The following is a 16,707-nucleotide window of genomic DNA, read 5'->3' as shown; positions in this document are numbered from 1 at the left end:
CAATTCTCAGCACTGCATATAAATAAATAAAATAAAAGTCCATTGACAACTAAAAAAATATTTTTAAAAATTCAATAATGAATGCAGGGAAGAAAGGAAGAAGGTGAAGATACCCATTGTTTTCCAGGCACCCCTGTTAAGTACTCTGCCTTCATTATCTCATTTAATCCTCATAATAACCCTGTGAAGTAAGAGTATTATCCCCATTTTGCAGATGAGGAAACTGAGATGCAGAGAGGTTAAGTGACTTGCCCAAGATCACACAACTAGTAAGTAAGTGTGAACCAGATCTATCTGCGTCCAGAGCCTGTGGTTTTGCCCTTATTATTACACTGAGGCTCTGACCTTGAAATTCAAAAGTTGGTATATAGACCCCAAGAGTCAGGGAAGCTGTGCCTAGCACTGGGGAGAGCCATCTTTTGGATGTGATATATATAAAAGGATGAACCTGTGGCTGATATTTGTGTCATTTATGCTTTAGGTTCTTTTTAGTTGTTCACTCATCCTCCTAAGAACTTCATATAATTGGTGTTCTTTTTAAGGTCTACTAACAATTAAAAAGTGATCACTCCTGGGGAGTGGAACTGGAGGTGGGAAGGGTGGGCAGGAAGACACTTCCTTCTGCTCTAAGTCCTTGTATGGTAATAGATTTTTAAAAGTTAAGTTACTTTGATTTTATAAAAAGTCCTCTAAGAACAAGTAAATCCTGAGGAATGACAGCAAATGCCATGACTACATAGAAGAACACACTTTGCCTAGTTAATGATTATGAAATACATTCTTATAAAATCACAAAACCTACATCCTGTGCATCTGTTCTTCCACCCAAGGTCCGCAATGAGTTTTACAAGGACACGCAGGGTGTGATGCTGGTCTATGACGTGGGGCAGAAAGACTCCTTTGATGCCCTGGATGCCTGGCTGGCAGAGATGAAGCAGGAGCTTGGGCCTCACGGGAACATGGACAATATTGTATTTGTAGTGTGCGCCAACAAGGTAACTGCTTTGGAACTGGTATGCTCACCTTTCTAGGGAAGAGTCCAGATCCGAGAGTTTGGGGGAACTAACAAAAAGGAATTTATTGGGCTGGGGTTGTGGCTCATTGGTAGAGCCCTTGCTTTGCATGTGTGAGGCACTGAGTTCGATCCTTAGCACCACATAAAATAAAGAAAGGCATTGTGTTCATTAAAAAAAAAAAAAGAAAGAAATTTCTTTATTCTCAAGTTTAGGAATAGGCAACCTTTCAAAATATATGTCCTCATCTAAAAACAGATCACAACAAAAACCCCAAACCTGGGATATCAGGACTTTTATCCATTTTTTTACCTGGTGTCCTACTTGGGGAAGGATGTTGGTGACAGTGGGAGAGGTAGACCTCCATAATAATCACACTCTGCCCTGATGGGAGGAGGGACATTCACTAGTGACATGTGGCTGTGGAAAGCAAGCTTGGGCTCCAGGAAATGGCAGATAATTGAAGCGTTTTCCACAGAGGTGGGCAGCAGCAGCCTTCCCACGGGGGAAGTGGGAACCCGAAGACCAGCCGACAGGCAGGTTGTTTGTTCTTTATTTGTTTTGCTCTTTTTGTCCTAATAATTTTATATACTTGTGCTGGGGCTCATTAAAAATAGTTTTTGCCTCAGTAAAGGATTGACAAAGACCCCTCTGAGTCTATTCTAGTGGACAATGTTGGAATCTTCTCTCCGCCCCCAACTTTTTCTATTTCAGATCGACTGCACCAAGCACCGCTGCGTAGATGAAAGTGAAGGGCGTCTCTGGGCGGAAAGCAAAGGGTTCCTGTACTTTGAAACCTCAGCACAAACTGGAGAAGGGATCAATGAGATGTTCCAGGTAACCAAGCTCTTGGTTATTTTAGGGTTAGCATCAAGGCCAGCCATGCTGCCTTTTAGTGGAAATTAGGAGACGCAGAAAACAATAGGAATTTCTCATTAGAATAAGGTCTTTCTCTAAAGGTAGAGAGAGCGGGAGCTCATGAGTGATCTGTCTGCAGTCGGTTATAGCTCAGACTTGGGGGAGCATCAAAACTACCTGGGAATTAGCAAGGATGGTGGAATGTGATGGACATCATTATCCAAAGTTCATGTATGAAGACACGAATTGGGTGTCAACCTACTTTATATATAAACAGAGATAGGAAAAATTGTGGTATATATGTGTAATAAGAATTGTAATGCAAAAAAAAAAAAGTAGTACATGTATAAAGACATGAATTGGCACGAACATACTTTATATACTAAGATATGAAAAATTGTGTTCTATTTGTGGAATAAGAATTGTAATACATTCCACAGTCGTGTATTTAAAAAAATAAAATCAATGATGCTAACCCTAAAATAACCTGGGGAAATTCTCCAAAATATAGATTTCTGGGCTCATGCCTACTGGAAGCTTACTGTTGTGATGGAATCAAGAATCTATATTTTAAAAAAGCTCTCCAGGTAATTCTGATGTTCATCAAATGTAGTCAATAAGTTATTGTACCACTCAACCCATTATGTCCCATTGTTCTGTATATAGGACACCCATAAAAACCAATAAAAAAATTTTAGGACACCTATACAATTGCTTAATTTAAATTTTTATAGTTGTCCTATGTGTAGGACAATGGGACATAATGGGTTAAGTAAGAAAACAATTTTCTTTAAAACTACCCAAGTTTAATAAAAGTGTTATATTTGTATACAGAATCAATGGAAGTGTTACTGTGGCAAAACTGCCTTGCCACAGCTAATATAATCCAATATTGTAGTCCACAGGGGTGCAAATAAAAGAGACTATCATTATAGAATCCAACCAGTCACACTTAAAAATAAGGCCTCACAGGCTGGGGTTGTGGCTCAGCGGTACAGCGCTTGCCTAGCACGTGCAAGGCACTGGGCTCGATCCTCAACACCACATAAAAATAAGTAAAATAAAGGTATTGTGTCCAATTATAACTGAAAAAAAATATATTAAAAATAAATAAATAAGGCTTCACCAATCAAGCAGACACTAGAAGGATGTGCTCACATAGCAACCTGAATAAATGGTCACTTCTTCAAACCTACTAATCTTGAATCACTTCAAGAGAAGGAGGCTATTTAGAACAAGAAGTTATAAATCAACTCTTAATTACATGATGATATGAATAATGTATTTTTCTTTTTATGACTATAGCTGGTATTTTTAGGATTTTAAACAGAGTAGTTAGTACTGTAAAGAGTTTTTCTTAATTATTGAGTGGGATTATATTTAATCTTTTATGCTGAATTTCTTTCTCACAAGATGTCACCTCTCCTCCTAGAAGACAGGTTTGATCTTTGGCTGACAGGCTGAATTGGGCGTCAGTGGCTTCTATTTCAGGATCAGGTTAATGTTGGTTTGCCTTGCTTTCTATTCTGTTCATACAGTTATGTGAGTCTGTCCCTATGTGTGCAATAATGATACTTACAACTTAAATGGTATTTTACAATATAGAGACATTTATATATTTCATCTCATTTGAGACATATAACATTATTGTATGACAGGTATTATTTTCATTTCATATATGAGAAAATCTAAGGGTAGGATAGTAAAGTGACTTGTCTAAGGCATATAAGTAATGACTTATAGATTATATTTCTTTTTTACTCTATTTTTTTTATTATTTAGTTGTACATTACCATAGAGCATGGTGTGATAATTTGATACACATATACAATGTGTAGTGGTCACATCATGGTAATTAGCATTTCCACACCTTAAAATTTTTCCAGCACTTTAAAGATGTTGGTTCATTCTTTTCTGGCCTCTGTTGTCCCCATGAGATGTAAACGTTCATTCTTACTCTTATTCCTCTCTACACGGTCTGCCTTTCCCCCTCTGGCTGCTTTCAAGAGTTCCTCTGTGTTTTTCAGCAGTTGGACTATAAAGTGCTGAGTGAATTTCTCTTCATACCAATATTATTTGGGGCTGTTGAGTTTCTGAGATGGATAGGTAGGTGTTTTTCATCAGGTTTGGGAAATTTTTTGTTTATTTTTGTTTTCACCATTACTTCCTCAAATATATTTTTCATTTCATTCTCCTTCTTATGCTCTGGTTACATGTGTATCAGGCCATTTGATTTTGTCCCACAGTCCCTGGGGCTATATTTACTTTTCCTCCATATTCCCCCGTTTTTTAGATTGCGTATAGTCTCTGTTGATTTAAAGTTCATTGACAATCAGCTGTTAAACACACTGAGTGAATTTTTCAACTCTGTATGTTTCGATTCTAGAATTTGCATTTAGTTCTTCTGTACAGTTCCCAATTCTCTGCTGAGATTCCTTATTTGCTCACTTATAAGAGTATATTTTCCTTTAATTTTTTGAATATATTTTCCTTTACCTCTTTTAGATATTTGTAAGAGCTGTTTTAAAGTTTTTGTTAAGGTCAACATTTGAGCCATTTTAGGTTCAGTTTCTATTAACTACTTTTTTCCTGACTATTGATCACAGTTTCTTGGTCCTTTATGTGAATATAATTTTTTTGACAAATACCAAACCTATAGATAATACATTGTAGAGACCCTATACATATATAGATATTTTTTAAAATCTTCCTCAAGGATGTCAATTCTTTTTTCAAGAAACAGTTCAATTATTGGAAAATCACAATAAACTTATGTAGGTTTTGTTGTTGTTGTTGTTGTTTCTGTTTTTTGCTTTAATAGCAAGGATCTAAAGGAAGCCCAAAGCATTTCCCAAGTCCTTCTTATTTGACAAGACTTCTCTTCAAATTCTGTCTCCGTTGTAGATCTTCTTGTTTCTGGTTATTCTGAGTCTAACTCCTAAAGCACAGCCCTTCTGTGGCTCCTCAGCTAGATGCCAGGGGTGTTAATGAGGTATCACAGCAATCTCTTCACCCTGGTAAGGCCAAACTCAAGTGCTGGCTGGACATATCTTCCCCTAGCACCACTGGACCTCTGGCATATTGGTTCTGTTCCCAACTCTAAATTACCTGTTCTCTGGTAACTCAAATGATCTTACCCTGTGTAAGCCTGACCCTCTGCTGTAAACACATGAGGATCCCCCATGGACTTGGAGCCCAGTTCTGCACATCTCCCTCCTTTCAAATGTCCTGCTCTGCAGATTCTAGCCACTTCAGTGCTTTCAAACTCTGATGTCTCCCTTCTTCTCTCAAAGGCACTCTGTCTGCTCAGACAGGCTCTCGGTCAGAAAATGGCCTGCAGGTGGAGAAGCAAGTGATCGTGGGGCTTACCTCCCAGGACGTAGTCTTAAACTTGATGTTGTCTGTGGCCTACAAATAGTTGCCCCATATATTGTCCAGTTTGGTGGTGGTTGGACAGGAGGGCTAGTCCAAGACCTATTACTCTATCATGGTTGGAACTTACACATGAAATTAAACAGGCTTTGACTTCACTTCTAGTGTTCCATTTATCACACCGCAGCTTGTCTTCTGTAAGTGTTATAAATGAGTACTTGTGCCCTCAGAAGTCTGTATTTATATTTCAGGTCAACTCATAGACTAGAAGAAAATGTTACTGATGCATACCACTAGCAAACATCTGTGAACCCTTTTAGATGGCTTTTATCCATGTAGATAAATCTTGGGTAGAACTAATGGACAAATTAGTCTGCTTCAAAAAATAAAAAAGGCTAATAAGAATATAAAAACACTGTTTTGTAAGTCTGCACATAGAGTGCTTCCTGCTGGTTTAGTTTAATATTTTCTTTCTTTCTTTTTTTTTTTTTAATACTTTTTAGTTGTAGTTGGAAACAATACCTTTATTTTATTTATTTTTATGTGGTGCTGAGGATCAAACCCAGAGCCTCCCACAGGCTAGGCGAGCACTGTACTGCTGAGCCAGCCCTGGTTTAACATTTTCTTTTATTTCCTATCTACTTAGTAGATGCTTTGTGTCAGGAAGGAATTTAGTTTGTCTGATTGATATTGTTAACAAAGAATAATATAAAAGTTGACTAAAAGCTAGGCACATTGGCATATGCCTGTAATCCCAGTGGCTCAGGAGACTGAGGCAGGAGGATCACGAGTTCATGAGGATCACTAAGCAACTCAGTGAGACCTTGTCTCTAAATAAAATACAAAATAGGGCTGGGGTTGTGGCTCAGTGGTAGAGCAGTTGCCTAGCATGTGTGAGGCCCTGGGTTTGAGTTTCAGCACCATATATGAATAAAATAAAGGTCCATTTACAACTAAAATAGATACATATTTTTTAAGAAGAGAAAGAAATTTTATTTTATTAATATTTCTTTTTTTAGCTATAGGTGGACACATATCTTTATTTTTATGTGGTGCGAGGATCGAACCCACTGCCTCATGCATGCTAGGCAAGCGCTCTACCTCTGAGCCACAATCCCAGCCCCAAGAGGAAGATATTTTAAAAGAAACTGAGGGGAAAGGAGATAAGGCAATTAAAAGCAGCTATAGTGTATTAAATTAACATATTTTAGTAAAGTTATTCAATAATAATTACAGTGCACAGAGTGTGAAACATGAGCAGGCCCAAATAATAGTTTTCACTTAAAAATCATAAAAGTGGGTAAGGAATATCAAGTTTGCAGAAGAAAAGGCCATAGCATATGAAAAGATTCTCACTTTCACTTATAATGAAAGAGATGTAAACCAAAGCTCTATCATCATCTCAGATTGTCAAAAATTACAATAATGCCCACTGTAAATGAGGGTGTGGGGAAATGGGCACTCATACACAGTGATGGGATTGTGAACTGCTATAGCCTCTGTGGACAACAGTTGTCAAAACAAAAAATTAAGATGCACACGTGCTCTTATTCAACAGTTCTGCTTTTAAGAATTTATCCTAAAGCAGCATCTCTACAAGTATTCAGAGATGTAGACACTCAAAAATATTCACTGAAATATTTTTTATTGTAGTCAAAGGACTGGGAACATTGGATGTGCCCATGAGAAGAAGATTGGTTAAATAAATTATGGTGTAGCCATACAGTAAAATACTGAACAGTCATGTAAAAAGAACAAAAGTCTCTAAATGTAACTATAGAAAGATTCCAAGATGTGTTATTATGTGAAAAAATGCCAGCTGCTAAGCAATGTGTTTGTTCTCTTTGATGCAATGATTTATAGAGTATGGATGTGAGTGTGTGACAGTATACTTGTGAGTATGTGACAGTTTTCTTCCAGAAAAATTTGCTAACAATGGTTATCTCACTATACAATTTGAATTTTTCTAACAGTGTTCATCTGTTACTTTTGTTATTTAATTTTATTTTTGGTACTGGTAATTGAACTTAGAGGTGCTCTACCACTGAGCTACATCCCAGCCCTTTATTATTTTTTATTCTGAGAAGGCTGCCCTCAAACTTGTCATCCTACTGCCTCAGCCTCCCAAGTTGCTGGGATTACAGGCTTTCTATTACTTTTTAACCTTAAAGTGTGGTTATCTGAGAGTAGGATTATGAGCCATTTTAATTTTATTCCTTATACTTTTTCTGTATTAAGGTATAGGAGTACATATATTTAAATAGTAGAAGAGGAAAAGTTCCAAAGTACATATTTGCTTTATTTGTGACTTATTGGAATATGTTAAAAGTCGTTAAGTTGATGCTTGAAAGGAATTCCTATTTTCACAAATCACTTCTACTCTGGCACATGTTTTCTTCTTACAGACCTTTTATGTGTCCATAGTTGATTTATGTGAAAATGGCGGAAAACGTCCTACCACAAATAGCAGTACTAGTTTCACCAAAGAACAAGCAGACACCATTCGCAGAATTCGAAATAGTAAAGATAGTTGGGACATGCTGGGAGTCAAACCTGGGGCCTCAAGGTAAGTGGTATCTAGGATATCTAGTGCTGAGTGCTATCAGAAAGAGAGAGACTCGGTTGCCCAAATTATGGGTGCAATTATCTTCTTTTAATTGGCCGGAAACATGAAAATATGTGCAAATAGACCATACAGTGACTCTGCTTCATTAAATTAATTGAATATCAAAGAGACAAATCAGAATATCGAATCCGAAGACGCAATTGCCTTCTAAGGGAGCTATAGCATGTGTCTGTGTAAACCCTTCATGAAAGAGGCTGTGCTTTGGTCTGAGAGAGAATGTATCCTAAAAAATTTTTACAAAAGATATTTCTTAAATCATAGAATTTTAGGGGGAGGAAAGCATATTAGCAATCAACTTGTCCAAAGTTTTCATCTGGGGAAACTGGGGTTCAGTGAGATTAACCATGGTCAAGACCCCCAACAGATAGTGGCATTACTGATTCTTGACCCTGGAACACTGTGTGTCTAGGTGCTCTTCTCAAAAACCTTGCTGGTTCCTCATCTGTGAGTGTATGTATGTTAAGCCATTCTATTTTAGCCAAAAGAATTATTTGGGGAGAAAATAAATATAATTGCTATTCTTCATTACTTACGCAAAAATAAATTATTACTCAGTATGGTAATATAATTCTTAATGACATAATACTACTGTTACTACATATATTATAACTTATGAGGGTCTTATTTGCATCATAGCTCTCTTTCCCATAATTCTCCCTTCTTACATTTTTACCTTAAATGCCACAAAAGAAACATTGTATCTTGAAATTGCCTTGTCAACACCAAAAGCAGTCAAGCATCTCTTTTTAAAGTTCAAAAGGAAAGAGGGGAAGGGAAAGGGAAGCTGTTATTGGTCACTCTTAACTCACCAGGAGTACTGAAGACACTTTGAATTTGGAAGGAATCCAATGACTTTATTAATAGAGCACAAAGCTTATTGGTATCTTTTTTTTTTTTCTTTTTTGGTTCAGTGCTGGTGTGGAACCCAGGGTCTTGTGTATGATGGGCAAGTGCTCTACCCCTGAGCCAAATCACCAGTCTTTTAAAATTTTTTATTTTGAGATAAGGTCTTTCTAACTTGCCCAGGCAGACATGAACCATGGTGCCTGGCTTATTGGTGTCTCTTTAAAATGTCCTTTTAGGGGCTGGGGCCATAGCTCATTTGGTAGAGTGCTTGCCTTGCATTCACAAGGCCCTAGATTCAATCCCCAGCACCACACACACACACACACACACACACAAAAAAAAGTCCTTTTAGACCTCCATAGTCTTATTCTAAACTCCTATGTCGTCTCCAAGAGATGTTAGCTCTAATATTGAGAAACAATTTCTTTATCTACTTATTATGAACTTAGAAAAGTATTCTGAAATAGAAACTTTGGCTCCTTATTTATTCACTTTGGTTAATTGGAATGGATCAGAGCTTCCAGGACATCATGATTTCCATATCCTTAACCAATATAAACACAAACTCCTTTTTCCTCTGTTATACTGGGTCTATTATATGGTATTGAAGCATATTTGGGGAAAATCTTCAAACACTTTTTTTCTTAAGTTACAGAGAATTTTGATATTTGTTCAGTACCAACAGTGTTTATTTGCTGTTCTCTTTTTAAAAAAAATTTTTTTAGTTGTCAGTGGATCTTTATTTTTTATTCATTTATATGCAATGCTGAGAGTCAAACCCAATACCTCATGTATACTAGGCAAGCACTCTACCACTGAGCCACAACCGCAGCCCATATTTACCGTTCTTTTTTAATATTTTTTTGAAAAATATTTTTAGTTATAGATGGACACTGTACATTTATTTTATTTATTAGTTTTTATGTGGTGCTAAGGCTCGAGCCCAGTGCCTAACACGTGCCAGTTGAACACTCTACAACTGAGCTACAGCCCCAGCCCTTTATTTAATTATTTCTTGAACTTTAAGAAAATCTTCACTTCAACAGAATTGGTTCAGGTTATACACCTGCATCCCTCTTATTTCTTCAAAAACCTCCCTTGAGAGTCTCTCCTGTACCTAGAAATCTTAAAAGGCACTCTCAGCGCAAAGGCCTGGCCTGATACTAACCCACTGTGGACACACTCTTTCAGGAAGCAGTGGTTTTTGGGGCCCTGCCCAAGACACACTTGGGGAGAAGGGAAGGGATGTCTGTACCTGCCTCAAGGATAGAAGGTCTTTGAAGATATAAAAATTCTGTCCATTCAAATTTCCTGTAAGAGGGAGAATGTCATTCTTGTTAACTCATGTCAAAGTTATGTATGTAGAAACACTACATGTGAGGTTAAAACCAGCACATCCAGAAGAATTCCTTTTAAAGCAGAAAAAGCCCTAGCATGCTTGCCCAGGACATGGGGAACTGTTAACTCAGACCCTACATCCTCAGCCTCTCTAGGCTGACGTCCACAATGCCCATCACTGCCAAGGTGTCGGAGGCCATCTCCTGATTTGGAGAGTCAGACTAGAAAGCCTTCCGATGTGAAATAAAGACGCCTGGAGCGCCTGGCCCACACCAGGATAACTGGGACCCTGAATGACAAAAGGAAAGTGGAAAATAAAACCTGGTAGAGCCAGACCCGGGCAGTGGCTGATACTTAGGACTCTAGGAGCCTGACACCTGGGAAGGATGAAGGGCAGGACAGGAAGGGCCAGTCCTCTCCAGGCCTTCCCCAGACTGTCCCCGCTCTTCTCCAGCCCCTGCTGTCTCCTCACTGGATGTTCAGCTCTGCACCCACTTCCGCCCACTCTTGCTTTCTGCGTCTCTTGTGTGTCCTCCTTCCCGTCCCTGTCATCTTAACCTAAAACCCTGTTCTCAACCTGGGTTGTTGTAACGACCTCCTGCCTGTCTCTCAACTTTGAGAAACAGCTTTCCCAGCACCAGTTTCTCATCAAACACCTGCTGTTGTCATTGTTGATCAAATCCAGGGGTTTTGTTGTGCTTTTGAGGCCCTTCTGTGACTCCCCTCATCCCTGGCTGACTGCATTCCTTGGTCATCTGTCCCAGTGCAGCATCTGTGCTCTGCTCCTGGCCTGTCCGTTCCCTCCCAGGGGCTCCAGACCCCCTACCCTGGGCTAATTCCAAGCTCCCCTTCTTCCACAGCCTTCTCAGAGGACCTTCTCGGTGCCCCAGCCCCTGTTCCTTTGAGATGCCCAGTCCCGCCTGTTTCCATCAATCATTCCTTTACTCTTTCCTGAATTTGTGTACTCATGTTGCACAGTATTTTTTGTACTTGTGTGTTACCTGTTACCTGTTACTTATTTGCTTGTGTGTTTTTTAGTTTTCTAGTCCTGCCTTTAGAAAAGGTAATAATCGCTTGGGAGATGACTGCAGAGATGTTAGTGAAGTTGGGGGGGGGGGGGCTGACCCTGGTGCTAACCGGCCCGGCTGCTTTCCACAGGGAAGAGGTCAACAAAGCCTACCGGAAGCTCGCTGTGCTTCTGCACCCTGACAAGTGTGTAGCACCTGGCAGTGAAGACGCCTTCAAAGCTGTGGTGAATGCCCGGACAGCCCTCCTGAAGAACATCAAGTAGAGCAAGGAAAGACAGGCGGCAGGCTGGACTGACGACGCCCCTAAGGGAAGGAACCAACAGGGACTTTCCTTCCCAGAATCTCACTGCTCTACCCCCTCCTGGCTGTCGTTTATAAATCAGTAGCTCAGTGCCTGCTGCGTCTCTAGGCCCTTCACAGTGAGATGTTGCACGTGGAGAGAACCAGGCGGCTCTGCTCACGGGCTTCATTTCTGATTGCCAGGCGGCCTGAGGGGCTTCCAAGGCGCTGGGCCGTAGCATCCCTCCTCGATTGCTTGGGAAAGTCTGCTAGGTTTCTGGGGAGGGAGGAGAACAGTGGGACCCTTTGCTTTTTCCTGCCTTCCTTCCTTTTTTTTTTTTTTTTTTTTTAATTCATCATCAAAGAAGGAAGCAAAAACAGAAGGAGGGAAAAAACAAGCAAACCACATCCATGCCCCTGAGAGTTAACTGTGACCTTTCAAGCAAGTCGCTCCTTCTACCACGAGTTCCTTGGGGGTGTCTGAACCATCAAGCCCTCCTTAGTGAACTCTGGGCAGCCCTTTGCAAGAGTGTGAGTGGGGCAGATGGTTCTGAGCTGCCCCTCTAGGACATTCCCTGTTCCCTTATCCAGCCACCAGGGGGAGAGACGAGCCAGTCCTAAAAGAGACAAGCAATGGCAGCCAGATTCCTGCCCTTCCTGGATCTCAGGCCTTCCCTGACAAAGAAGTGTTACCGACAGCAGTAGGGAGCACCATGCACCTGGGAGAGAGGAGTCGGGCTCCAGGACAGAAGTACTTGCAGGTCACGCCTGGAGATTGTGCACACACATGCCCACAGGGAAAGGCCAGCCCAGCTGGGGCATGCTTGTGTTCTAGGGGAGTCCTGGTATGACACTTGTCTCTTTCATATTCCTCACAGTTACCCAGGGACAGGTGGGAAAGGCAGGTGCCCCTTGAGGAGCTTGGCCTCTAGGCCTCTTCTTCAATTCCTCCCCAGAATTATTCTGCTTCTCCTCTTCTCTGCCCTTTTTTAAAATACTCCACATCTGCCATGAGGTATCTCTCCTCAAAACCCTGGCCTCCTCCATCCCCACTTCCAAGCCTTGACCTGGTTTGCCAGAGAAATTGATGCTGTGAGAGCAACTGGGAGATATCTGTGTAGGACAAAATCTATGATTTCTGCTTGGGCTGCAAATTGCTGGATAGTAATATTTTTAAACTATGGATTATGAAAATTAATTTCACATAGAGAATTACATTCTCCTGCCATAGTCTCCTGGGTGTTCCAGGGAGGAATGAAGAGCAAGTATCAGGCGTGGCGTTTGCTATCACACTTTGAGAGCCAGTCTCTCCACTTGACTCATTCTACCATCACTCATTATCTGACTCACATTTTTAGCTGTAACCACTGTACTAATTGGAGCTTTGAAGTATACAGAATATTACTATAATGTGAGTTTTGAACAGCTCTCCCATATTGATTGCCAGATAGCATCTGCCTTCTCCCCAGCCACTGCAGTCTCCTGGATCTTTTACCTCTGCCAAAAATAGCTGTACTCAGGCTACATTGAGCTTGTCATTGAAAACCATTGTTTTATAAAGTGAGTGTTTATCTGAGTAATAATCAAAAATGCTTTCTTTTAATGATCCCTTATGGGATTTTCCTCTGGCCATTAAAACAGCTTCTGAGACTGCAGAACTCAAACCCAAAGCTCTTCTTGGGCCTAAGTTTTGCTTAAGGCCTTCTTCATGCCTCAAGTATTCCAACATGGATCTGTTCTCTCAACAGAATATGGGAGTCATATGAATGGGGGACCAGCCCAAGTCAATAGGACAGCTCACTGAGTATGTGGCCCTGCAAAACAGCTGGTGCCAGTGTTTATCCTGGTGACTCCTCATCCAACTACATGTGTAGATGAGTAATTATAGCAGAGAAAATTCTTTAGTATTTCCAGTCGTATCCTTAAGAGTGAGTAACTCATTGAAATGTAGCCTGCGCTTGGTTCTTAGTTCCTGGGACTTAGTTTCCAACATCTTCATTATTAACATTCAGGATGGCCACATACTATTTATATAGTAGGAATAAAATGAGAAAGTTAAGCCTTAGGGTCTGAAAACTTTTCTGATTTCCATAATCCTTCAGCAGGGCATGAAGAAATAACAAAGCATGATTTGCAATGAAAAGTTGTTTGGTAACTAACTTCATGCAAAACTCCACAGACCTCTATGCATTCATTAAAATTCTTGGTGCAGATGTGTGCTGTCTAGCTCAACCTATTAAAAATTCTTCAGCCGGTTAGGATTTCAAAATACACCAGTGACAGTCCCAGCTACCAGATAATTTCAGTGGCCAAAAAGTTTTTATAAAGGATCTTGTTTTTCAAAAAAGTTTGAGCAGCTATTATTAAAGAAAAGCCATGTCTTCCACATCTGAGTCACCAAGAAGTAAAACTTTTTAAACTTGTTAGAAATCCCTGGAGGCATTTCAGATTAATCTTCTGCCCTTCCTAAGCACTTTAAAATACACTCCCTTGTGTTTTTCAGTTCGCCTTTTGTGCCTCCTTTTGAATTGATATTCTCAGATGTCAATATTTTTTGACTTCAGAACTGTAACTTTATTTCTCATATAAATGTATCCTTGGTTTTATTAGCTTGTTAATTTAAAAGCCCAGACTTGGGGGGCTTTATGTTGCTACCCAAGGTAAATCACTATACTTCTGTAGATTGCACACCACTCTTTAAGGCTTACATTTACCTCAGGAAACATACTCTAGTATGTTCTCATGTATCGAATTCTCAAGAGGTAAACATTTCTTTATACCGATAAACAGGTACCTATTTCACTATTAGTTAAATGAGCCATAGGTAATGCAGTCTGAACAATCACCAGAGTCAGCAAGCAACCCCTGCAGGCCGGATCAGTCAGTTCAGAAGTGGCCAGGGGCAGGGGGGGGATTTCCAGCTGAGTTAGAAAGGGGGTGGTGAGCACTTGCCTCAGATAGTGACAGTGCCCCTTACAAGTAAGCTTGGCACTTCCCTCGCCACTGTACCCCATCAAGCTCACGTTAAGTCTGCCAACATTTTTGTAAAACTTTTGGGAATGAATTTAGCTGCAAAATAGCTAACCAACTTCCACTGCAAGTTGTGCAGAGTGAGGAGCAGTTCATGATTCCCCTGTTGAGCACAATTCCAAGACACACTTAATGCTGTCTAGACATGATCTCTCTCTCCATTAGACGTTTCTAGAGAAGACAAAAGCTCTCAATTGTGACACAGAGGTTCGACTGTGTCTAACAAGCAGTGCAATATGAAGCTGTGCAGTGAAGGCCTCGCTGAATGGCTTGTTGGACCGTTGGACAGGGTGGGTTTGCTTCGTGTGTGGGTGGCTCCGGGCGTTCCTCCCCTTGACTGTGAATGCAGAGTTTATCAATAAACAATAAACCCTTTACTCTTATAAGGTAATTTACATATTTTTGTTCTGTTGCAATAGCTGAAAATGTTAAATCTACTGGTTGTTTATGTCTTGTATACAGAGTGTCATATGTATTTAAGTTGTGTATTTTTATAAAGTAAAGTCAAATATCAAACACTAGTCTGTGGGCTGCATTTTTTTGTTGGGATGCTGGACTTTGGTGTAAAACATACTAGGCTGGAAGCTAATCCAGCTCCTCATCAATTGTGACCTTCACAAGACATCTTGCTTTACTTTCCAATGAGCAAAATGGAGAAAATTTTATTTGTTGATCCATCAGGTTATTCAGATCTTAAGAATTTGTGGTAGGGCTGGGGATGTGGCTCAAGTGGTAGCGCGCTCGCCTGGCATGCGTGCGGCCCGGGTTCAATCCTCAGTAATCACATACAAACAAAGATGTTGTGTCCGCCGAAAACTAAAAAATAAATATTAAAAATTCTCTCTCTCTCTCTCTCTTAAAAAAAAAAGAATTTGTGGTAAAAATGTTTTGATCCTATAAAGAAAGACACTGATACTATCTTTGTAATTCAGATGAAACTATTTTTAACTTATTTCAAATAGGGCTGACTATTTGTGGCTGGGGATGTGGCTGGGTGCTTAGCATGCTGGAGGCCCTGGGTTCAGTCCCCAGCAGCAACAACAACACAGTGCAGACTGTTGGCTAACTCTTTGTTTAACTGATCCTTGGACCTGAAGAACCCTCAAGCTGAGGGACTTTGGTCACCCTAGAATTTGAAACTCTTGCAGGGCCAAACTGTAAGAAGTCACCTATCTGAAGGCTGCAAACAAGAGCTTTGCTTTTCACGGTCACAGGTCACAGGCATTGGTCTGCCCAGGGCCTCTCTCTCCTGGGAATGGCCTGCCCCTGTCTTGAGGAGCCGCTCCACCCTCCCCATCCTGGCAACAGTTCTCACATAACCCATCCTTCCTCCCTGGCCACAGAGATCAGTCCAAGGGACAGGAAGGTGACCCAAGCTCGGCTCATCAGTGTCCCTCTCTGGGAACTTTCTCACTGGAGCTGGGAAGAGAGTTTCCTCTCGGGGGGAGCTGCTGGTGCTGGCATCACTGCTTCCAACCTCATGGGGACATTTTGGAAAAATGAAGTGACTCTCAGAGCCTGCTGCCACGAAGCCTTTTCCTTCTAGTCCTCAGGGCCCAGAACTGGTTTGTTCATTAAGCCTACCAGTCGCCCAGGATAAAAGAGTAAATAATAACCACCAAGGATCCTGAGCAGAGACAAGGAAGCTGTGTTCTAGAGACTAGCATAACATAACTACATTGTAACACTTTATATATTAAAACATATCCATTACCTAGTGTTTCTCAACTGGACTCATTGGTTATGCTTTAAACTAATAGTTGTAAATGGAAAAGAAAAATTCGTCTTATTGGGCTTCTTTCCACATCAGTTTAAGATGCAAAATTGCATCTGGCTTTTTAGTTTCCACTTGATCTATGGCCTACCAGATCACCTATAGTTTCTTAAATTTCTAATCAAATGGTATTTCTAAAATATTCATTTAAATCTGGCACAATGGCACACACCAGTAATTCCAGTGAGTTGGGAGGCTGAGGGAGGAGGATCACAGGTTTGAGGCCAGCCTCAGCAACTAAGCACAGCCATAAGCACCTCAATGAAATGCTGTCTCAAAATAAATAAATAAATAAATAAAAAGAATTGAGGATGTGGCTCAATGGTAAAGCACCCCAGGGGTCAATCCCAGTATCATTAGAAATATGTCTATTAATTCAATATGTATTTATTGAGCACCTACCATATGCCAAGTCTTGTTCTAGGCACTAGGGATATAGAACCAACAGAAATCTCTACCTTATGGAGATTACATTGTGTCATTTTTTAAAATTGTAAGGCCTTTAAAAGAGTTCCTTTTTTTCTATAGATTCGTTTCCTATAG

General features: G+C 40.4%; 1 protein-coding gene across 3 annotated transcripts in view; it reads left to right on the top strand.

Annotated features, from left to right (window-relative positions):
- The window catches only part of Dnajc27 (DnaJ heat shock protein family (Hsp40) member C27), a 36,081-nt gene extending 21,175 nt beyond the window's left edge, over nt 1–14,906 (top strand). For 2 of the 3 annotated variants that reach the window (XM_046441385.2, XM_046441387.2), the window contains 4 exons: nt 831–995; nt 1,728–1,850; nt 7,649–7,809; nt 11,212–14,906. In XM_046441385.2, coding sequence (XP_046297341.1) covers nt 831–995; nt 1,728–1,850; nt 7,649–7,809; nt 11,212–11,344 — 582 coding nt within the window. In that variant the 3' untranslated portion in view covers nt 11,345–14,906. The remainder of the gene's footprint in view (nt 1–830; nt 996–1,727; nt 1,851–7,648; nt 7,810–11,211) is intronic. The other variant, XM_058578397.1, reaches the window with a different exon arrangement.
- The last annotated feature ends 1,801 nt before the right edge of the window (nt 14,907–16,707 follow it).

The sequence above is a fragment of the Marmota monax genome, unplaced genomic scaffold (assembly GCF_021218885.2).
Source record: "Marmota monax isolate L192 unplaced genomic scaffold, Marmota_monax_Labrador192_F-V1.1 WCK01_AAM20220418_F8-fsc00010, whole genome shotgun sequence".
Taxonomy (NCBI): domain Eukaryota; kingdom Metazoa; phylum Chordata; class Mammalia; order Rodentia; family Sciuridae; genus Marmota; species Marmota monax.
Note: the sequence above shows the minus strand (reverse complement) of the source record. Positions and strands in the feature narration are given on the sequence as shown.